At 41.9% G+C, this 23,903-nt stretch overlaps 1 protein-coding gene across 1 annotated transcript in view; it reads right to left on the reverse strand.

Moving 5' to 3' along the window:
* Positions 1 to 23,903, reverse strand: part of LOC115532180 (lipoxygenase homology domain-containing protein 1) — a 72,045-nt gene that overhangs the window by 41,261 nt on the left and 6,881 nt on the right. The window contains exons 3-15 of the mRNA XM_030341772.1: positions 20,584 to 20,768; positions 18,621 to 18,719; positions 18,386 to 18,534; positions 18,112 to 18,235; positions 17,572 to 17,822; positions 17,303 to 17,438; positions 15,891 to 16,054; positions 15,669 to 15,755; positions 15,321 to 15,456; positions 14,654 to 14,808; positions 13,411 to 13,571; positions 2,261 to 2,337; positions 1,856 to 2,052 (exon numbers count right to left, since the gene is read on the reverse strand). Coding sequence (XP_030197632.1) covers positions 1,856 to 2,052; positions 2,261 to 2,337; positions 13,411 to 13,571; positions 14,654 to 14,808; positions 15,321 to 15,456; positions 15,669 to 15,755; positions 15,891 to 16,054; positions 17,303 to 17,438; positions 17,572 to 17,822; positions 18,112 to 18,235; positions 18,386 to 18,534; positions 18,621 to 18,719; positions 20,584 to 20,768 — 1,921 coding nt within the window. The remainder of the gene's footprint in view (positions 1 to 1,855; positions 2,053 to 2,260; positions 2,338 to 13,410; positions 13,572 to 14,653; positions 14,809 to 15,320; positions 15,457 to 15,668; positions 15,756 to 15,890; positions 16,055 to 17,302; positions 17,439 to 17,571; positions 17,823 to 18,111; positions 18,236 to 18,385; positions 18,535 to 18,620; positions 18,720 to 20,583; positions 20,769 to 23,903) is intronic.

Below are 23,903 nucleotides of genomic sequence, written 5' to 3' on the forward strand. Positions count from 1 at the left end.
GTAGGAATTTGTCTGCACTGGTTTCAATTATTATTATTATAATTATTATTTAAACATCTTATACCAGGATCGTCTTTAATTAATTTAAATTTGAATGATTGTCATTTAAATAAAAGTGTATTAGAATGTGATTCCTATGGAGCTCCTCTGGGGTCAGAAGATAAAGAAAAAGAGTCCATTAGAGACGCAGTCAATTCTTTAAGGTAAGACTGATTTGATCTTGAATCTTCGGCATAAGTAGTTTAAGGCATAGACCACCCAAACATCGAACTTTGTCAACTGTTTTCTTAACTTAAAAAAAATCCATATTCTACAGGCACCATAGGTTTTAACTCAGAGACAGATTTTTCAGAATTAATGTAAAAGATGCGTTAGCCTATAGACCAGGGATGGGCAACTGGCGGCCCGCGTGCCCACTCAGCCCGCACATAAAAAAAAAAAATTAAAAAAAAGATTATAATAATAATAATAATTGATCGAGTTACAGAAAACTCGTTCAAGAAAGATGAGAAAAATTCATAGAATTCAAAGGCAAACCCATGCTTCTAGTTTGCTTAGAAGCGATATATCAGTCATTAAAGATATCCACTTAAGTCGCCACTACAACTACTACAACTGCTTGTTGGGTTTGAGTTCATTGAGTTGTTGCACTTAATGTTGGGCCACTGTTTTCCAGTTTTTTGACTTCATTGAATGATGATGTATGTGAGCCCTTTGCACTGACAAAAATACTGACCATTCATGTGGCTGTTTGAGCATGGAAAACATGAAATTAATGTATGTTGGTTCAATTAACATACCGTACATAGGTTATGATTCTGGACGATTTTTTAGGTAGTGGCCATCGCCAAAATGCACCAGAATACAGGAAATCATCTACCAAATTCTAAATTATGTAGCTTCTCTCAGCTCACGTTTAGTTGAAGTGTGCAGTCATGTGGCCCTCCGATGGTTATGATAAAAAATGTGGCCCTCTTTATCATGAAAGTTGCCCATCCCTGCTATAGACGGAGGGCTATCTTATCCATTCATTTTGGTATTGGGATCAGGACAGGATCTACAATGTGAAATGTGGATTTATTTTTTTCTAATCTATCATTTTCAAAGTCAGGAAACGCCTGGGTCTGCATTTGAGCAGAGGTTATGTTCTACTGCTGTTGTTTGTGTGGGGGTCTGACTTGCTAGCTGGTTTTGCTCTGCTTTGTTGGTCACCCTTGACTACAAAGGTTGCGGTACGTGCTCCATGACCTGGTGTAATGGATTTAATTCACCATCCTCTACAGACAGGTATTCCGTTAAACAAGCCGGATACTGGGAGGATTGTGAGACTTCAGTTCAGTGGAGCACGCGCCTGGGTTCAACTGGAGAAAAGGTGGACCCTCCCTCCATTCTCATCCTATAATTCGCACTCTTCCACTTTCATATGTGGCCCTAAATCAGATAGATCAGATGAACCAATTCGTGCAACTTTTGATGTCACTATAGATATTCGACACAATTCTGTGCTGATGAGAGACAGTAAATACAAACATGTCATGGCTGCGATGGAGGGAGTCATTGGATGATGGATGAGGATTAATAAGGCTTGCAGTGTGTGAAGATCATCCCTTTGACGCCACCTTGATCCCACCCTGAATTGGACGTACCACCAATAATTGGGATTGATTATATTGCAGATACTTTTTGGAGATTATATAATTCATTCCCTATCTTCAATATCTCTGAATGACTCTAATGCTTTAAATTTGTATTATAGTCTGCTTGGTTTTTTCGTCCTGTCCTCCACAAACTCTGCCCCAGACACGTTTTTCTCTGAGTTTGAGAAGTTCTTTATATTTCTGTTACAACACCATACCGTTCCAATGTCGAAGGTTTCTACTGTGAAGATGTCAGTGCGGGCTGTCTCGTAGTAGTTGCTGAGGTCATTTTCTGAGACCATCAGCATCATCTTGCACGTGTCTCCCTTTTCCCCGTACATCTTCACAAACACCTTGGAGTCAGAGCTGGCCCCATTGATGCTGCCTGTCTTGATTGCGATCTGGTAGTTAACATCTGGTTCAAACAAAGAGAAAACACCCATTTACTGACCGACGGGACCTAAGCACTGTGCACCTCATGTGGACAGAGCTGCTAAAGGAGAGGATTGATGACTGGATGCTGTTGATGTGACAGTAGTATTACAACCGTTATTCCATGCTTGAATAGTTCCTGTCATATTGTTTAACAGCTATTATTCATCAGATGTCCAGAGTGCACTCACTGAAGAGACGCAGGCCCTCTCCAGCAGGAACTAACTCACGGATAATCTGGCCGTCGTCTTCATTACGATCCAACCACCTGAAAGGAAATAGGATTTGGATTATATCTGTGATGAATTAACAAACTGCATTGTTGGGCTGTCCTGAATAAGTTATTTCAAGTTGCAGAAGTATTAGCACTAATCAATCACCCTGAGAAAAATCACACAAGATGGAGCAGCATAATATGAAAACATCCTGTTCTATTCATGTTTATTTCAATTACCAACCATTATTAGCTTTTGCTCTATATTTTCCTGGTTCAAACATGAAGAGCACTCACCGCATTTTCTGCAGGAAATGCATTTTCTAGTTATTATTAACATTTTAATTTATTATTATTAACTAGGCTATATATATCAATATATAGGCCTATATATAGATTTTTTTTTTAACGCATCCAAATATATCAACTTCCAAAAGTAAAATGTATTACTTATATGTTCATGTCAAATATATACTATAATTTCTTACATTTCTCAAAAAATTAAAATACATTCATGAAAATATGTATATATCATCTCACTATTGATATATTTTAGCATCAAAATTATAATTTAATTCAGAAATTCCCTAAAAAAGAATTAAAAAACCAAAAACGAATAAATAAATAACAACTAAATAAATAAACAATTAACACCCAATGAAAATCTAACACCTTCATCCTTGTACCCTGTGAGAATCATTTCCTTTAACGTCTTTTTGAATTGTATTATGTTTGGACATTGCTTGAGCTCTTCTTTAAACCTATTCCACAATTTTACCCCACAGACAGAAATACAAAAACTTTTTCTGGTTGCACGCACCTTGTTTGGCAATGTACCAGTTTGGAATGATAAGTTACAGATGTTTGTGAATGTTTTAGTTATTCCTTCAATCACCCTTTTTACCACTTTTTTTTACCACTTTCTTTTCACCACGTCTATCTCATCACAATCATTCGATTTTTTTACCCTTACAATTCAAAACAATATAAACTATTTCTCTTTGTCCACTGCTGTGAGAAACATTGAGAACTCATTTCTACTAATACATTTTTCCATATTTAGCTCGGATGTCCTTTGATCAGGAATTGTCCTGCTAGGTCCGGACCAATATTGACAAAAAACTGGTTAAAGCAGTTGCCTTATAAAATTTCCATCAACAGCGTATTTTTCTTTTTACAGGCATTTTGTAGACCCTTCGTGATCCATGAAAATTGAGAGCATTTAATTTTTCTTGTATATTGTGTTGTTGGACAGTTTTTATTTTATAATGTTTTGAATATTCTGAGAAATCCTTGATATGCACTGTTAATGCATATTTTCTCATACATTTCATTCCAGTTCTGTGCCAGCAGTTCATTTTTAAAAGCAATCATCCATTCTTCAGATCTAACTAGTCTGTATTCTTTATTTTTGACTGGCTTATTGTTCTTATAGTTCCTGTCATAAACTGTAAAAACTGGTAGGTGGTCGGTTATATCGTTTATCAATAGTCCGTTAGTGTACTGTTTTCAATGTCGTTAGTGAATATATTGTCTATGAGAGTGGCACAATGTGATGTGATTCTGCTAGGTGGTAATGATGGGATAGTAGGTCATGCTGTACATTGTGTTTATAAATTCATCTATCATTTTGTGTTTATTTGGATTAAGAAGGTCAATATTGAAGACTCCACAAATGACAATGGTTTTGTTACCCTTTTTGGAGAAAATGTATTCCATCCAGTCTTTAAGAACCTCAATATTAGAGCCAGGTGCACTATATAAATAACTAATGACCAGATTTATTTTTTCTTTGCAGATTTCTATTGATATACATTCCAAAACGTTGTCCACTACTGTGGCCATACTGTCCAGCACCTTGAAGTTTAATGTCTTGTCCACATATATGGCTACTCCTCCTCATCCTTTATTTTGTCTATTTATATAACTAAGTTCATAAACATCCATGTCGAAGTCCAGTTCTCTGTCCTTATTGATCCAGGTTTCAGATATTGCGATGATATTGTATGGTTGTGAAAATATATCTAAGTATTCTCTGATATAAGTGAAGTTTGCGTACAGGCTTCTGCTGTTGAACTGAATAATTGACAATTTGCCATTGGTCTTAATGCTCCAGTTGAACTGCTCCCCAGTATAATAGTGGCAGTTGTTGTTGATGGAAGAGAAAAAATTGTTGTTCTATTTCGTGCTCCAAGTCCAGTGCATTATGATCTGTGTATTCAAATGTTTTTAGTTCCAGAGTGCCATTATTCATAATCCCCTGAGTTATGTGGCTATTGTCTACAGATGCATTTGAGTGAATACTTTGAGTTTGGGTCATTGTTGAGTGTTGTTTTTTACCTTATGATCCAGCTCATGCATGCTGCTCACTGGTATTTATCCAGTTCCTCAATGTGCTTGACGAACAACACTAGCCTCCTCGGGTGAACCATTTAGCTTAATGAATATTTTGCAGTTTGCAGTCCAAGCATTCTGAATTTTCCTCTGCTTCTTCAAATTGCGAGCCATTCTGGCTATGTCGGCGTTGTGTTTACTGAGATGCTCGTTCAGGAACACGTTAGTTCCTTTCAGCGTCCTCCCCTGTCTCAGCAGCGCGGTCTTTTGTTTGCGGTTAACAAACCTGACGATGACCGCCGGATTGTTGCTGGTTTTCCTCCTGGGCAGTTGATGATGTTGATTAGGCATTGTCTGCCTTCTTGGACTGTACATATATGTTTATTTTATCACTGGGATATTTGGATGAAACTTAACATCACCTTCTAGCTGCAATTTTGTAAATATGGATAGTGATAAAAGAAAATTATTACCTTACTGATAAGGTAATTTTTTTCCCCAAAAAAGGAAACCTTCAAATACTGAATTTGGATACGTACTTGAAGTAGAAGAGCCTAATATAAGGGCTCGGCCCTACCGCATTTGGTCAATTTAAGTTTTCTAATAATTGGTAATGAAATGTAAATGGATGAACCCCAGTCGACTTAATCAACCCACATTTCTTACTGCTTGAAAATTATTTGGTTTGCGGAGAAAAATTTACGATAATCTCAATGTCAGATCGCAAAGAGTGATTTCCGAGCCAGGCTGTTCTCAGCAATAATTATTATTTATTTATACCTCATTTCTAATGAGCAAAATAATCTACATTGAATGAAATTGTGAGCACAGGATTCTTTCTAATAAGAAACGATATCTCTTTTAGTACAATTCTTCATTCCACATTCCTGCAGGTACAGAAAACTGGATTGTGAAGGTAAGGGGAACACAACAGAACCTTTACTTCAAACGACTGCAGACAGCCACGGCCGGGACGGGAAGAGTTGCTTTCCAGACGTAACTGAGCACCTTTGCCTTGTGGTTTGGCTCCAGTTACTGGATGAGAACGAGCTGGCTGGCGGTGGTGGTGTGTTTAGTCGCTATTTGTAATGGGAAGCTGCTGCCTTACCCGCCTAACTACTTAAGCGCAGGCCATTGGAGATGAGGCCAGTGGTGAGCTGGCAACACTGCCTCCAAAGCACTTAGAGCGAAGAGCCATGATGGCCTGGCATTTCTGCCTTCAACGTTTAAGGTGCTTTTAGACCAGACCCGTAAAAAAAAAGAAGATGTGATAAAAGCAGAAGTAATTGTCCCTACAGAACTACTTAAATCAGCCGTGATGCAATTTTCAGAATTTCCAATTATAATGGCACCGTTGAAACAACATATATCCGCAGGAAGGATATATCTTAATGTCTGAAAATGTTTGTACTAAGATCTTACTGTGGTGCAGGTATATTGATGATATATTTCTAATTTGGCTGGGTACTCCTGCTGAACTTTCTGATTTCAAATGTTCTTAAATGACAAAAGTAAGCACAACAGGTTCACTGGGGATTTTCAATGTACTGACATCAGCTTCTTAGACATTTTGATCTCCAACGATGGTCACACATTAAAAACTGACCTATATAAAAAAACAATTTCTCTTTATATTTTATTATTTATTTATCTTTTCTTGATGTGTCATTGACTCTTATGGTTTTATGCAATGCATGTGAGCCAGTACCTTTGGGTGCATGTTTTGCCATTTGTCAATCTTTTTGTTGATTAGACATGTGTCCCCATTTGGCAGAGGTGGAAAGAGTACTAAAATATTTTACTCAAGTACAAGTACTGTTACTCTGTTGAAATTCTACTCAAGTACGAGTAAATTTACCGGTCAAAAAATCTACTCAAGTAAAAGTAAAAAGTAAATAATTTAAAATGTACTTTGAGTAAAAGTAAAAAGTTACTTTTTTTACAATCAGTGTTTTCTGCCTCTACTGTGATGTGCAAAAGCCCACCTGGGAAATCGAAAGCCCACCTGGCAAATTCCCATTGTCATTGTGACACAGCACACAGTGCTCACTGCACACAACAGAGCTAGAGCTGCCGGCGCGCAGGGGCACAACGTTCCGTTTTTTACATCCCATAATTCATTACCAGAACACGTTTTTTTTGTTTCAGTGAGATTTTTTTTTACTCAGTAACGCTTGTGCTGTAAAATGTACCGAAGTACATTACTCCAAAGAAAATGTACTTAAGTAAAAGTAAAATTACACATTTTAAAAAGTAGTTCAAAAAGTACAAGTACACAAAAAAGCTACTCAATTACAGTAACGCGAGTAATGTAATTCGTTACTTTCCACCTCTGCCATTTGGGTCATGTGATAAAAGTCATCTCAACCATTGTTTTCAATGCCTGATGAAGATCCCTAGAGATCGAAACGTTGCCTGTTAATAAATCCACTTCTGGAGCATTTAAACAGTGTGCAGACCCTCCTTTTTCTTATATTCAATACTTTTGTCTAGCACCTGTGGATTACCTTTGGATATGCGCACCACCCCTCTTTTCAAGATATCTTAATGTCTGCCATGTGGTTTCATTGTGCTGTTACGCTTTGTATAAAGTTGGAAACCAGTAACAAACGTTCAAATCAATTCAACACCTTCCAGTGTTTCATTCTTGTTTGACGCTTTGGACATCAACCATAGATTTTAGTCATTTGACCATTTGATACAAGCTCCAAAACAGGGTCCAAACCATGACTCCAAATATTATAGCAGCGTCTGTGACGTCACCCAATGGTTTAAACACAACCCTTATGAACCCTTATGAAACCATCCATATTTGGCACATCGAGGGCAGGAACTGAATGGCTTCCTCACAGAACTCTGTGAACAAAAGGAATTTATATTCTATCTACGGGTAACCTCGAATCGTGGACCATTCGAAACCTCTGTAGAAATACATTAAGTAAAATGGGAAGATGATATATGTGTGACAGCGTGACGTTCCATTGTGGGGACCGAGGTGCTACTGAAGCATAGATAGGTTTCCTGAGGGAAAATCCTGTAAATTGTAATTGTTGTTGTTTTTGTGGGTTTGGGTGTTGACCAGTTTTCTCTCTGTAATTTGCTGTGATATGATTCGCTTTCAAATTTTCTTCTTTCTTTTCGAACGCTGGAAGGAACTCTTTGAGGAACTCCTGATCCCGACTAACACGCCCTCTATGATAGAGGCCGAGCTTGAGGCTGATGGTTCATCGTCAATGTCCCTTGTGGAAGTGACTGAGGTAGTCAAACAACTCCACAGTGGCAAAGCCCCAGGGATTAATCAGATCCAGCCAGAAATGCTGAAAGCTCTGGTTGTTGAGGGGCTGTCTTGGTTGACACGCCTATTCAAAATTGCGTGGGAGTCTGGGACAGTTCCAAAGCAGTGGCACTGGTGGTTCCCCTGTTCAAATAGGGGGACCAGAGAGTGTGTGCCAAATAACAGGGGTATCAAACTACTTAGCCTCCCTGGTAAAGTCTACTCCAAGGTGCTGGAATGGAAGGTTTGGCCGATAGTCTAACCTCAGATTGAAGAGGAACAATGCGGTTTCCGCCTCAGACATGGAACTACAGCTATACACTATCAGCTCTTCCCTCCTGGAGGGGGCCTGGGAGTAGGCCCTTCGGGTCTACATGTGTTTTGTAGATCTGGAGAAGACATATGACCGGGTCCCCCCGGAGATACTGCTGGAGTTGCCTTAGGGAGCAGGGGTTGAGGGGTCACTCCTCAGGGCCATCCAATCTCTGTACTCCCAAAGCAAGTACTGTGTTCGCGTTCTCGGCAGCAAGTCAGTTCTGTTCCCGGTGGTTGTTGGCCTCCGCCAGGGCTGCGCTTTGTCACAAATCCTGTTTGTGATATTCATGGACAGGATATCAAAGCGTAGTCGTGTTGGGGAGGGGTTGCAGTTCGGTGGTCTGAACATCTCAGTACTGCTTTTTGAAGATGATGTGGTCTTGATGGCATCATCGGCCTTTGACCCTCAGCACTCACTGGATCGGTTTGCAGCCAACTGTGAAGCTGCTGGGAGGATCAGGGCCGCTAAATCTGAGGCCATGACTCTCAGGGGAAAACCGGTGAATTGCCTACACTGGGTAGGAAATTTGTCCTTAGCCCAAGTGAAGGAGTTCAATTCCCTCTTGTCTTGTCTTGGAGAACGGGGGCGGTAATGCATTCGCTTTACCGCACCGTTGCAACAAAAAGAGAGCTGCGCCGGAATGCAAAGCTCTCAATCTACCGGAGCTTTACCTTCCGGCTCAGCTCTCGATCTAACGGTCGTTCTTCGTTCATACCCTCACCTATGGTAATGAAGGATGGGTGATGACTGAAAGAACTGGGTTTTCTAGGGAGGGTGAGCTGGCGTCTCCTTTAGGAATAGGGTGAGAAGCTCAGTCATCCTTGTGGAACTCGGATTAGAGCCGCTGATCCTCTAATTAGAAACCACCTCAGTTGAGGTGGTTCGGGCATCTTGTAACCACCCTAGGGAGGTGTTCGCACTCGTCCAGTGGCGTCACTCTCTGGCAAAGCTGCTTGGCCCCTATTGTTTCCGTAACGTTTTTTTTTTTTCTCAAATTCTGTAAAAGTCATACTGTAGCCTATACCATACGTCGAAAACTCTTGAAATTTATAGGTATGGTTACCAATAACCCCCTCTACCCATAAACCCAAATTTGTTGTACTGCACACAAAGGTGGCGCTATTGTAAAAAATCTTGAACTAGCCTTATTTCTCCTTACAAGATTGACCTGGACTAAAGATTCTTTAATCACATTAATCTCTAAAATCAGATGCATCTTTCTCACCCTGGTCTTCTGCTATAAAAATGTTTACTTTTCCCACATTTCATGGAAAAGCCAAACGTCCACCGTCTCAACCCATTTTTCCTATATGACCATTTTGTTATTGTATAACTAACATATGGCTATCATTAGGTGGATACCATTAACGGTGCACATTTTCAGATCTGTACTCTTTTAAGAAAGCCCTTAATTCTCTTGTGAAATGTGTGCTTGGAGTTTTCTTGATGTTGTGGGCTTATCAATCGACATTTTCACCATGTGAATGAGGCTTTATGCAGTTGAGGAATGTCACTGGCTCAACGGGATGATGCCGTGTACTGGTGAGCCTTAGGTTGAGAGTTTGAATCCTGATTAGAGCATTATGAACGAGCTGAACATGACATTCTGTCATTGCCACTCATTTAAGAAACACAAGATTGAACAGCACCTGAAATTTATCAGGCAATCAACCTTCCGACTCATTAGTTTCCACGAATCTGACTGCCAAGACACAGTATGGCATTAGAGGAGAACTTCATCAACCATTTTTCCTTCATAATTAGCTCTGTCATATTTATATTTCTTCCATTAGTGTTCTTGACTACAAATGTTTAATTTCCCCAGAATTTCAAAGATTTTGCAGGTATATGCTTTGAAGAAAGCCCTTAATTCACTTGTGAAATGTGTGCTTTGAGTTTTCTGGATGTTGTGTGCTTTTAAATATAAATTTTGACCATGTGAATGAGGCTGCAGTTCAGGATTATAATTGGGATATAAATGGGATAATGTCTTGTACATGTGATCCTTAGGTTGAGAGTTCGAATCCCGATAAAAGCATTATGAACAAGCTGAACATGACATTCGGCCATTGCTCTGCAGCTCACCTGAAAGCTGAGGCACAGTATGGCATTAAGTGGAACATCTTCATCAACATCTTTCCTTCATAATTATATGTCATATTTATATATCTTCCATTAGTGTGTTCTTGACTTTTAATTTTGCTCAGGACCCCGTTAATCACCGCTTGCGGTTATACTTATGATTGAATTTACTTGGAGTTCCACATGTCTTCAAATAGTTAATTATATTGAGATCTTCAGTTAGAAGTTCAGTATGAACTCATAGTTGTTGAGAGCTTATGGCGTTAACTGATACCCCAAATTGTTGTTTTGTCTGTTGCTTCACGCATGCTGATTTCAGCTCTCAGCAGCCTCAGGAGGCCGAGCCTGACGGGACTCTGGGGCTGGGTGCGGCACACCTGTTGCACGTTGAGTAATCGGTGTGCAGAGGTTAAACTAGCCATCAACACACACACACACACTCGGGGAAGTCTCCCAGATGGCAACAATACCAGGCTGTGTATCATTAGCAAACTTTACAATAAACCGGATTACTAACACCACCGCCCTGTGTCCATTGTCTGGAGGGGCCCAACAGAAAAGTCTCCTAGGTGGAGCGTGGCAGTCCCCTAGGTGGAGCAGGCCCCTAGGTGGAGCAGGCCCCTGGGTGGAGTAGGCCCCTAGGTGGAGCAGGCCCCTATGTGGAGTAGGCCCCTAGGTGGAGCAGGCCCCTAGGTGGAGCGTGGCAGTCCCCTAGGTGGAGCAGTCCCCTAGGTGGAGCAGGCCCCTAGGTGGAGCAGGCCCCTAGGTGGAGCAGGCCCCTAGGTGGGTATCATAACAGACTTTGCTACAACTATGTTAAACTTTATACTTAGAGTCTACCATTGTGCTCAATTCCCACTGCTAGTGTATCTCGGATGATTCCTTTAAATGTGACATATTATACTACGAGGTGTGAGTGTGATTAGTCGTTACAAGCCGTTTTGAAAATCTGCCTCTTCTGACATCACAATTGGGCGTGTCCACCTAGATGTATGACGGATATTTAAGCAACGTTTGCTACAGTCCACTAGGCAGGCTGGTATACTGATCTATCCAGCCTACATCTATGTGCACACGCCCACTTGTGATGTAAGATGAGGCAGATCTTCAAAAAGGCTTGTAATGACTAATCACACTCACACCTGGTGGTATAATATGTCAGCTTTTAATATTTTTTTCATTGTATGGGGAATTGTTGACCAGTTCTGTAACTATAAGGCATTAAGAGAAAGTATCTAAATCGCATTGACGCATCAAAGCCCCAACACAGATATGTTGGCCGGGCTGGTTGTATCTTTTAGTGATAAAGGAGCCCTCTCCTGTTCACACCATTACAGCCGAACAACACACCACACTAGTGTTAATAACAACATATGCATATGGTACAGCTCTTAGGCTCTGAGTACCCCCCTACGGTATAGCTCTATAGCTCTGAGCACCCCCGTATGGTTCAGCTCTATAGCTCTGAGCACCACTCTATGGTATAGCTCTATAGCTCTGAGCATCACTCTATGGTATAGCTGTATAGCTCTGAGCACCACCCTATGTTACAGCTCTATAACGCTGAGCACCACTCTATGGTATAGCTGTATAGCTCTGAGCACCACCCTATGTTACAGCTCTATAACGCTGAGCACCACTCTATGGTATAGCTCTATAGCTCTGAGCACCACTCTATGGTATAGCTCTATAGCTTTGAGAGCCACTCTATGGTATAACTCTATAGCTCTGAGCACCAATCTATGGTATAGCTCTATAGCTCTGAGCACCACTCTATGGTATAGCTCTATAGCTCTGAGCACCACTCTATGGTATAGCTCTATAGCTCTGAGCACCACTCTATGGTATAGCTCTATAGCTCTGAGAGCCACTCTATGGTATAACTCTATAGCTCTGAGCACCACTCTATGGTATAGCTCTATAGCTCTGAGCACCACTCTATGGTATAGCTCTATAGCTCTGAGAGCCACTCTGTGGTATAACTCTATAGCTCTGAGCACCACTCTATGGTATAGCTCTATAGCTCTGAGCACCACTCTATGGTATAGCTCTATAGCTCTGAGAGCCACTCTGTGGCATAGCTCTACAGCACAAAAATCGTAGCCGTGTGGATAGGGCCAAAGTGTGGGACACCAATTCTGAGGAACTCATCTTATTAACGCATGAAAAAACGTCATTATATGTATTCATGTACTAATTACTTTATTTATTTTATCAATTGCAACGCTCCCACATTATTGTTTATCATGCACCTCATAAGTTTTTTAAATGTATTCTAATAATTATCTCTTTCACCTATAAGTGTAAAAAAAAAAAGGGAGGAACTGTCATGGAAATAATAATGAGAACTATAATATCAAATGATATAAACCTTGTTTATTTAATTAATAGCCAATAGAAAAGGTTGTTGTATGCATTGTTGTTTAACCTAGAGATACCTCCCTTCCTCTCTCTAACTAAGAGGTGTTTCGGTAATTGGCCCTTGCATTGCCACTGTGGCCAGATAGGCTGATGCTGAGGTCATGCCAATCTACTGAAAGCCTATACAACAGAGTTACTGGACACACATCGCCAAACACACTTCGCAACTGCATTATCCATTGTCGCCATTATTGGTATGTCCTACCTTATCTCCTACTAAACAATGGAGGCCTTACATTGTGTGTAACCCCTCAGAACAAAAATACAACAGCCATTCTGTCTGGGGCATAAATCTATGGTACCTAACTTGGAAAGGGAAAAATAGGCTTCATCGTGTGTTATAGTCCTGAGGTCATCTGAAGTGACTTAATAAATTACAAATTTTAGATGCAGGTGGAGATTAAACTAATATCTGTCAGTTTGACCCGAATTAGCCATGTATTCTCATAACACAGACGGCAATCTAAGAAATATTTTAGAATACCTGTTGGACGGCAATTTTTCTAGAACTCAGAGATTCAAGATTTAATAGACTATAAGTAAAATAACCAGATTTAGAAAATTACATTTCTAGGGTGAATTATTCCTTTAACTCATTTATTAATGATGTTCGTCACAGAGTCGCAATATATTTTCAGGTGTGTATTCAAAAGATTTGAATCCTTGTTCCTTCAACTTCGTTCTATAGTTTTATCCTTACCTGTCACAGGGGAATTCAATGGCTTCGGACTCGGGCGTCCCGTCCACCCTGACCAACACCTTGTCCAGGAACCAGCCACAGCCGCCGCCGCGCCCGTCGTGGCCCACCCGCACCCTCCGTACCTGGCCCAGCGACACCGCCTCGATCAGGAACTCATCGTGCTGCAATAAACAAGTGTCTTATCATCTCATGTGCAGTATGATTTGATAACCTAGTGCAATATGACTGGCCTGTAACACGGTCATTCTGTAGCACCCACACTGTGGTGGCCCAGCCGCTGAGCAGTGCCCCACAGGGCCACATGGCGGCCACAAAGGCAGGCAAAGGCAGGTGTGGGTGTGGTGTTGAATGGGAGGCACTACCCTAAAAGCTGTGTCATAGAGACCCCGCCCCACTCAGGTGTCTCAGCTTACCCTGCAATCAGGAGGCCTTTTAACCCCACCAGAACAAGCTGATGACAGACTGGCTGGAGGAGTGTGTGGAGACCAGAGACACGTTAGGCCAGTATCCTGGTAAGGGGCCTGTGGCCAACACTCTTGACCAATCCAAACCCTTATAGTGAAATTACGTCTAAGTGTACCGAAGAGCTGTTGTGTTGTGTGTAAATTGTGTCATGCTGAACCCAGAGAAAAGGCCTGCAGATGAAGAGGAACCCCAAGCCGAGCTTGGGCGAAGAGGTCAGTGGCAGGGACCACAGACCCACGAAGCTTGGTCTCTCGCTCGCTCTCTCTCTCTGCGCCCCCCCATCCCAGGGAGAGCCAGACGGGGCACCCTGACGACAACCGCCGACCCGGGGAAGATTTGAGTTGCCTTTTGCCCCTCCCTTTTTCCCCTGCACCTTTTTATAAATAAATTTCGTAAGTTGATTTCACCGCAAACCCTGCTTCTGCCTGTTTCTGTTCCAGTTGGTTATCCCCAGTTGTAGCTCACAGACCAGGCGCCCTGAACAAACACACACACCTCTGTTTATGTATGACAAGGCCGTTCACGTAGTAAAACACGCATCCAGTTATTAATTATAAATTACACAGTAAAAATAGGGTAGTCTGGGTATAAATAAAATGTAGGCATAAATATAAACCTGGATATTAAATATAAATAACATTTGCAGAAATGTAATATTGGTGGATATATTTACAATGAGTGTGCACAATAAAGTAAAAACTAAAATACAATCAATCATTGTTCGTGCAATAATGACTTCCAAGCCATCTCTATACGGTGTATTGTCTCAGTAACTCACGTTGCCTTTCTCAAATTTGTTGACATTGTTTTTGCTCATGTACATGAGCCGCTCCCCTGAGTCGCCGAGGTCCCCGAGCACGTTGAGGAACACGCTGGCGTCCGTGCCGCTGCCACTGATGTTGCCCGTGCAGATGGTGACGAGGTACTTAATCACTGCAGGGAGGGGGAGAGGAGCATCCGACCGCTAACCCATGTACAACATAAACTATTGATGTTTCCCCATGTATATATATACCAGAGACTGATCCTGGGAAAGATCATTATCCACACATGAAAGACACGGTAGTTCCAGCTTATTGATATACAACCAATGCAGGCCTCTTGTGCTTTCAGTCATTGCTGCAATTTTATCATGCATTGAACCTTTGGCAACAAAAACATTCACCATAATAACAGACAAATCCTACGTCTTCTGCATATATAGACTTTTATATCTCAGTGCATGATCTTTCAAAGAAGAAAAAAGAAAAAGATATCCGACTATCTTTGAATGCTGAAGACATGCAGATTGTAACAACTATTTTAGTGTGTATACACTATAATCACACCTAATGCCAAGGCCAAAGAAACGCCCTTAATGCATCTAAATCAGTATTGTGGTATTATGATCACCACCGGTGACTCAAGTATGTTTTGGACGCAGAGGTCATGAGTTTCCATCTTACAGGGGAGGGGTTCCGGGACCAGAGGCCCAGTAGCCGGGATCTCTCTGATGATCTCGTTATCGTCCTCATTGATGTCCAGCCAGCGGCCGCAATCAAAAGAGTACTTCTCTTTTGTCAAGGTCTTCATTAGAGTAACCTAGAAGGAGTTTTTATAATAATAAGCAACAAAGCTACAAAATGTTTTATAATATATTTTTGATATCTTGTCCGGCAAAAACATCATCAATTTAGTTTTATTTTGAAGCTCAATAAGGGTTAGAAAAGTCAAAAGTTAACCAAAGTCCAAACATTTTTTCTATAATTGTCTATCACACATTTTTAATTGACAATTAGAAACTCCTGTCTTACTTTTGCTAGATGCCATCCAGCAAAAGGATGTCTTTTCTCATGCCAAATTCTTAGTTTCTGCAGCCGTCCTATATCTGGCATTTCAATCTTCAGAGTCCCAGGAAGCAAAATAACAAAGGGCAGCAATTAGAAAAACAACGTTGAAGTGTAACCAACAGAAAACAATGTCGCAGCGCTATAGTCGACTTTAGTTTGGCCTTTAGTCATTCATCTGTGCCGTACCGTGAACTTGTCCACCTGTCCCTGTTCAAAACTATCCTCTGTGTTGTTCTCCATTTTCATCTCGTCAGACTTGCCGCGTTCCCCGTAGATCTGCAGAAACACCTGGGCATCAGTCCCTGCTCCCTTCATATCCGTGGTGAAGATCCACAGGGTCCAGGGGTACTCTGTGAACAGAACCCATCGCCAGCTCAGTCCATTTGGAGTTATTTCAAATGCAAACCTTCAGACTTCAGAAACTTTCCACAATCCTTGCGAGGCAAATTAATAATTCATATTCAATGGTTCAGTGGCCGCTCGACCAGACGATGACTCCTGTCTAACAACGTGTGGGCTCACCCCTTTATACGTCTGGGCAGAGGGCTGGGGTAGTGGGGGGGACAGGGGAACCCAGGGCCCCAATGGGGGAGGGCCCTCGAACAGCCTGAGATGAAAGTTTTATGTTTGCAATTACTTATTTCTAAATAATTAATTATGCAAGTAACTATAAATTGGCAGAATAAAATGTTTGAGTGACTGAACTTTGTACGTCATCTTCTTTGGTTTATAGGCACACTTAGGCCCCTTACAGAAGGCGTAAAATTGTTGTTAGATTCCCCAAATCAGCAACTAATCTATAATCTAATATCAGTTGTTTAGATTGTAGGCAGTCAGCGAGGAATCTAGCTTGAATCATAATTGCATTGAATAACATGAATGAATTAGCATTATACCTACAATGTTGCATGTCACATCAAATAAATAAAATACCAAGCAAAGGTTAACACCATGAAGCCCATGACCCTTTTCAGAAACAGACTGGAGCAGCTCTTCATCTCCTGATGTCACTGAGGCTGTGAGGCAAGGTGAGCTCATGGCGGCAATAAAAAGTTATTTCCAGCAACCATTTGTAGCACTTTTTACAGAAAGGAGCTTTAATAAACAGGACAACAATAATGTTTTCTTAGCGTGATACTCCAAGCAAAACTCATTGACCACAGTAAAGTAGACTACAGTATGTTGAAAAAGGAGGGTTGAAATGTGGTGAGATTTCAAACTGTGAAAACAAACACACACACGCACACAACCACACACACACACACACACACACACACACACACACACACACACACGCACACACACACACACACACACACACACACACACACACACACACATACTTAATTCTTAGTATTTTTTTTTAAGATGGGTGAGATCCATGGATCCATAGAGACTGCTCTAGGGACTGTGCTACGCCCCAATCTGGACATACACAATGTCAACAATTATAAGAGTTGCGTTGGACGAAAGCATCAACTAAATAATTGACATGCAATAAATGAATAAGTAAACAATGATATAAATGTAAATAACATATGTACATCATTTTTCGAAAAATGGTCTATACTATGTAAAAAAATATTTTAGCAACCTACTTTTCAGTCTTTTCTGTCTGAGAGAAACCATCTCGTAGAGTTCCCTCTCGATCAGTCCGTCAGCCTCGTCCTCGTCCAACCATCGCCCACATGGGAACGTCTGCTCGATGCCCGTGAACGGACAGTAGATCGTCACCTGGCAGAGGACATGAAATGATCTGACTTAAATTCAACTTCAGTCCTGCTCTTTTGTGGAATGATTATAATCGATCCTATTTCTAGAACAGATTATGTGAACTCGACTCAACCCATTTGTGTGAGAGTGGTACCTTCTCACAGTACCAGCCGGCCCCCACCGCGCCGTTGTCGTGTCCGATGGACACCCTGCTGAGGGGGCTGATCAGCTCGCAGATCTCCACGTTGAAGATGTCAATAAGGCCCCGCTCGAACAGGCCCCCCTCCAGGAACACCTTCCCGCTGTTCTTCACACCCTTGGTTCCGTGCATGACGATATGGATCTTGGAGTTGGTGCCTGCGCCTCTTATGTCCCCCGTCATCACCTGGATGTTGTACACGATGGCTGTGGAGGAGGAGGTAAATGTTGGTAACAATCACAACTTTGTTGAATTGAACTCTTTCTTTAAAAATACAATCTCTGTGTTAGAATCAGAACGAGATTTATTGCCACGTAGGTTTACCGATACAAGAAATCTGTCTTGGAATGTTGAGATATAAATTCAAAACTAAAAATGTAATAACAAATTTGAAGCATAAAATGTTTAAAGAAAGTGTACAGATGTTTCTTGTTTTCAGCTATATATATCTTTCTGCATTTAGTTGCTTCTGACAATACACTGTATTTTGCTCACCCATAGGTTGCGTTGATCCAACCAGTATGTCTCTCTGAATCTTTCCGTCTGCCTCGTCCATGGCGAACCATTGGTTGACTGGGAACTCATAAATCTCTTTGTTCCCCATGTCATCCACTGAGACCTGAACAACAACATGTTCTCAAAAGATACCTTTGGTTTGTATGTTTGTATGTATGTGCTGTATGTATGTCAATGTCAATATATCAATGTGTGTATGTTTGAATGTGCCTCCATACATACTTTACGTATGTATGTACATAACGTACTGTACCTTATCGAGGAACCAGCCAGCGGAGGAGCCCCTGTTGTTGTGACCGATGGTGATCTTTCTCAGTCTCCCAAGGTTTGGAGAATCTATTGTAAACTTGTCCTCTGTTCCACGCTCAAAGTTGTCTTTGTCACTGTTCAAACGTCTCTCCCCTTTGGTGGGATATAGTAAATAGATGACGCCATTTTACAGCAATTTTTCTTATTGCTACAGTGATCACAAATAGGTTTTAGGTCACCTGTGTCCCCAAACTCTCCAAAGATATTGATGAAAACGTCGGCATCGGTCCCACTGCCCTTCATGTCTGCGGTGAACACACTCACTAAGTACTTATTAACTGCAAAACAACAGACCAAAAAAGCATATATTATAACAGTTTGCAGTTATAACATAACTGCAAAAGCATCATTCTGCAATGCAACCTTGAGAATTGTTTGTGGCGTGTGTGTGTGTGTGTGTGTGTGTGTGTGTGTGTGTGTGTGTGTGTGTGTGTGTGTGTGTGTGTGTGTGTGTGTGTGTGTGTGTGTGCGTGCGTGCGTGCGTGCGTGCGGATGTGCATGCACATGCATGCACATGCACATGTGATTTGGTGTCCAAGCATGTTTGTGTCAAGCAAGGCGTCAAATGTGTGTTTGAGTGTTGGGTTCTGACCACTTCCTAATCTGATTACCAAGCTGCTAGATACCAGGTCACATGACCCAAGGTACAATGGCAGCGGGAACTCTTACAAGTGGCTTACAAGTGGCTTACAAGGGGATACCACTCAGCACTGTCGCCAACCCTCCTCAGTTTTCAGATCACAAGACAAACCTCCACATACCACAAAGGCAGTGGCTCTCAACAGGAGGTTGGCCACTAGTTGCTAGGACCTGGGGTAAATTTAAACTTAAAAATGTACTGATTCATCCATTGCAGCTGCTTGTATGATGATCTGCACTGCCATCTTGCAGACCAGAGCCCAGGTCCTTGCCACATCCGTCTTCAACAGCTGGTATAGGGGAGCCAAGGGGAGATACTACACTACCAATCCTAGGAAAGAGGCAAGCTGGGACAGGGACTGGGTGTCAGGCAGGGACAGGATGGCATCAACGTAAGGCTTGATGGGAGTGATGACTGGAGTAAAATGTGATACCCAGAAACTCTATATTCTCTCTAACTCTATGACCCTGAACAGACATTTCTTAACATTCAGAGTGACATGCTGCATGAAACTCTGAGCACATGCTCCAGGCATGCGTCTTGTTAGGCTTCATAGGCTCCTAGTGTTCAGATTGCCATGCCAGAGATACCAGCCAGGATAGTGACAGTATCTTTTGGTAGCAGCTGATCACAGCAGGTCCAGAGCAGGACAGCGTTAGCTTCCATGGGCACATGGATGAGAAACCTGTATGAGACCTGCGGTCTTATTCAGAAAAAGCACTTTGTCCTCTGTGTCCCCTCCCAGTGGGACAGCGAACCACCACCACCATGTCACAGTGTGTCACTCTCACCTGCTGGGGCTCTGTGGCGTTTATTTGAACGGCCAATGATAAGGTACCTGCTGATTATGCGGGAGGGGAGAGGCACCACTGGGCAAAAAGATTTTGCTCCTCATGTTTCTATAGCACCTTCCTAGTGCTGGGCATGACAGAGATTTGGCCCAATGATTATTGGACCCCAGTTGGTACAGCGCCCGCTTCTATTGCAACCTTTTGTACCAAGTAGCCCCCCTCGTTTTATCATATGTGCCCCTGCAACTGTAATGTTTTAAACTGTAGACAACATCCAACTCTGCCGGGCCACCGAAGTGAACTTCTCTGAGTTGCCTTACCCAAAACCCAAATTTATCATTCAAACGACTTGACCTAACCCATGCCAGGCTCAACGGGAACAGGTAAGAATCACTTGGTGGGGATAGATATCTGCCTTCATCATTTGCCACATATTGTGTCACACAAACTCAAACAGAGGGTAAGGTTAACGCACTTTACTTTGTGAACTATTTTAAGTTAACGACAGGCAGTGCTGAAGCTGTAAAACAGAACACAGCAGGCACGTCCATGTTATCCCAACAGTGTCTTTAAACAATTCAAATATTCGCTAAATCAGACATAAAACTCCCAAAATGGCTGCGGGCATTGTGATGTGACGTTGTGATGTACAAGCCCTCATATGTTCACAGTCCCCACACTAGGGGTGATTAGTGCAACTAAATGACCTACACTTGGGGACGTCCATGGGGTTGAGGCTGCCCAGCAGGTCCCTGACGAACAGGCTGTCCGCCTCCTCCTGACTAAGCCAGTTGTTGCAGGGGAAGTAGTATCGCAGGTGGGGCCTGTTGACGTCTGTCACCACCACCCTGTCCAGGAACCACCCGGCGTTCATCCCCGTATTGTCATGCTCGATCCTGGGGGGTATCAGTGGGGGGAGGGGGGAGATTCAGTAATATTGCATACAATTCTGCCATATAGTATGTATCCATTTACCACAAAAAAATACCATTTACAGTGTACAAAGTTTCGAAATGGGCTGGCCTAATATTCTGCTTTTTAATGAAAGAAAATAAAAAATCCTGATCAGTTGGGTAATCATATAAGCCCGTTGAAATGTGTGCGGCTTGGAATGCTATCAGGAACAGAGAATGTACACCAATGTCGCTGTAATTGCCTGAGACAACTCAAAAAACGTCCCAGTGTTAAAATTACGGCTACTTCTTTATATCATACACTGATCTCCCCTTTTCTTGACATGTATGTGATCAGTTCCACAAGAAGAGCCCTTGCCTTCTTGTGGAACTGCCTTGCATTCAAGGCATAAGTTCCATGGGTAAAATCCCACAAGGTACCAAATATTGTCTCGGATACAATATATTTGTATTGTTTCACCATATCAGTTAGGGATATTGCCTTTATTGTTATGTCAGGGCCCAGAACTAACATTTTCCCTTTTTCATTTGGTGGCATCCTTAAAAGTAGCTCCCCTGTTTATGCCGCTTTGACGCAGTATTGGAATTTCCTTTGTCACATACCGTCCATCCATTTTTATACTGCCATTGCCTCGACATCTCTTTCCTTACAAACCAACTCTTATGCTTCTCATCTTCCTTTATCAAAGATCGCTACCTAAACATAATAACAGGCTGTTAGTGAGGTAATATACTGTAATCTGTCATCCACAATAGTTTGAGGTGTTTTTTGGTCGCTTGCTCGTCTTGAATAGAACTAGTGCCGCAGTGCAATTACAATGAAGCTTTGCAGTTTACAAATTAGTCTTAGCAGGAACTTTTTCCCAACAATAGCACTCACACCAGGGAGAACACCAAGTTGTCAACTATGTCGTTGTCGGGACAACCTTGTTTTGAAGTTACATGGTGCCGCTTTTGGGCTGTTGGCTGGAATATGCTGGTCTACGTTGGAGCTATTTCCAGCATTCTGGTCCAAGAAATTGTATCAAACAAAATCCACGCAATGACTTGACGAGTAAATAACCTAAATTGACCTCCAGCAGTTGTCTCACTGAATTTACTATTCGCTAATTATTCCAACTTCAGGCACATCTAAGTGCTTGACACTGGTTAATGCTCCAGAATGATGGAGGGTGGCTTAAGATGGCCAAATAGAAATATTACACTAATGAGCCAAAAGGATTATAATACTTTGGTACACATCCATGGACCAATTTGTTTAATTGGTCCATCGCTAGCGAGTACGATAGAAAACAAACAGATGCATTTCCTAGCTCTAATGTTTGATTTGAGCTGTGCGATTTCCTGGTGGTGGAACAAGACCACGCCTACAGTGATCGAGGAGGAAAGATGCCTCCAAGCCCAACTTTACCCCTCCTGCAGGTAGACACACTTTGATAACACTTTACAATAAGGTGCTTTAATAAATAGCAAACTAGTCATTACCTAACCCTTTGTTAATATTTGTTAATTGTTACTAAAATATCTATTTGGCACAAGTTAAGTTTTTTCATCATTAGTAACAATTAACAAATATTAACAAAGGGTTAGGTAATGACTAGTTTGCTATTTATTATGGCACCTTATTATAAAGTTTTACCCATGCGTTGATAAGGTTTATTGGACTACGTTACCCATAAGGCTTAGCGCCAGTTAGAGGCAGGATAGCCTACGTGAGAGAGCTATGAGCGTGTACATGTGTTGGTCCGCTAATGCAATAAAGAGTGCTAGGAACTAAAAATGCTGCTGCTCCCAGTTTGTCATATATAAGTAACAAATATAACATGGTGTCAGACGAGGATTTTCGCCGCACGTAGAAGCGGAGTTCTGCACGCTTCGTGGATTAGCAGAAGAGGCTTACGCTAGCAAAAGGTTTCGGCTCGTCAAGGTAACAGGAGAGAGGAAACATGGAAAAGCTAAGTCCAGCAACAACTATGCCGCTAACAGGAAATCTGGCTGATAACTGGAAAAGGTTTAAGCAGAGATTCAACATATATATGGCTGCCAGTGGCGGCTGGTGGTTTTTAAAGTGAGGGAGGAAGGAATTGGCCTGCCATTGGCCTGCTTGCACTGTTGGTGTATGGTGGCATAAGAATGTGAGACTCAAGTTGTTTCAGGGTGTTTTGGTGAACTACAAAATAGCAGGGAGGGAGTTATGTGAACAAAATGTATACAAAGCCACCAGTGGCATCACTGTAATTTGAGAAGGAAAGGATGCAAAGCATATTAGTCAAATCAGGCCTACTATTGATTTGTAAAAGTAAATAAAAAAATCTGGGCCTATTATTGGGCCTATTTTTGCCCTCACTGACTGAAGTTATTTAGCTATGTTTATTTTCAGTTACAATTGCTTGTAATGCTACCAGTAAGTCATGCGTACCTAGCAAACCATGTAGCACTCACAACACTGACGGTGCCATTACTTCTGATGACCTTGATTTTGGGAAGTGGTTTACCTCTTTCTGAATGAATGGAATGGTTTTTGTAATAAGACGTTAACAATGTCCTCCGTTTCCAATGTTTCCATTGTGCATTTAGGATCTCGCTATCGCAGATTTCACTTACTCTGCGTCTCTCAGACTGAGCACCGCGGCAATGCAGACCGGGTTTGTTATCGACAGCGTTGCCAGATTGGGCAGATTTCCCGCCCAATGATAATTTTTCCAGCCTAACATGGTTAAAAGTAGCCCAATTGGGTGGGAAATCGGACCAATCTGGCAACACTGCTCAACATCCAGGGATCCTGCTTATTGGTTCATAGCGCAGACGGATAGATTTTTGCGCGAATCAGACCCCTTAAGGTCCCACCCACTCAGAGGAGGATTTTCCTCCTCTCTTCCATTGAAACCCATGTTATCCACCGGCCGCCAGTACTTTCGGGAAAATGAATGGGAGTGGACGGCGGCGGAGGGAGGACGTTCCTCCCTGAAGTAATTGTCAATAGGCGATAGGGGGTGCTAATGTCCCTTTACCCAGGGAAACGAACATTATATATTCAAAGGCAATAAAGTAGTCATATTTAAGGGCATTAATTCATTACAATAGTCGGGGCAATCTAAATGTTTTATTCTCAACAAT

The sequence above is a fragment of the Gadus morhua genome, chromosome 19 (assembly GCF_902167405.1).
Source record: "Gadus morhua chromosome 19, gadMor3.0, whole genome shotgun sequence".
Classification (NCBI taxonomy): domain Eukaryota; kingdom Metazoa; phylum Chordata; class Actinopteri; order Gadiformes; family Gadidae; genus Gadus; species Gadus morhua.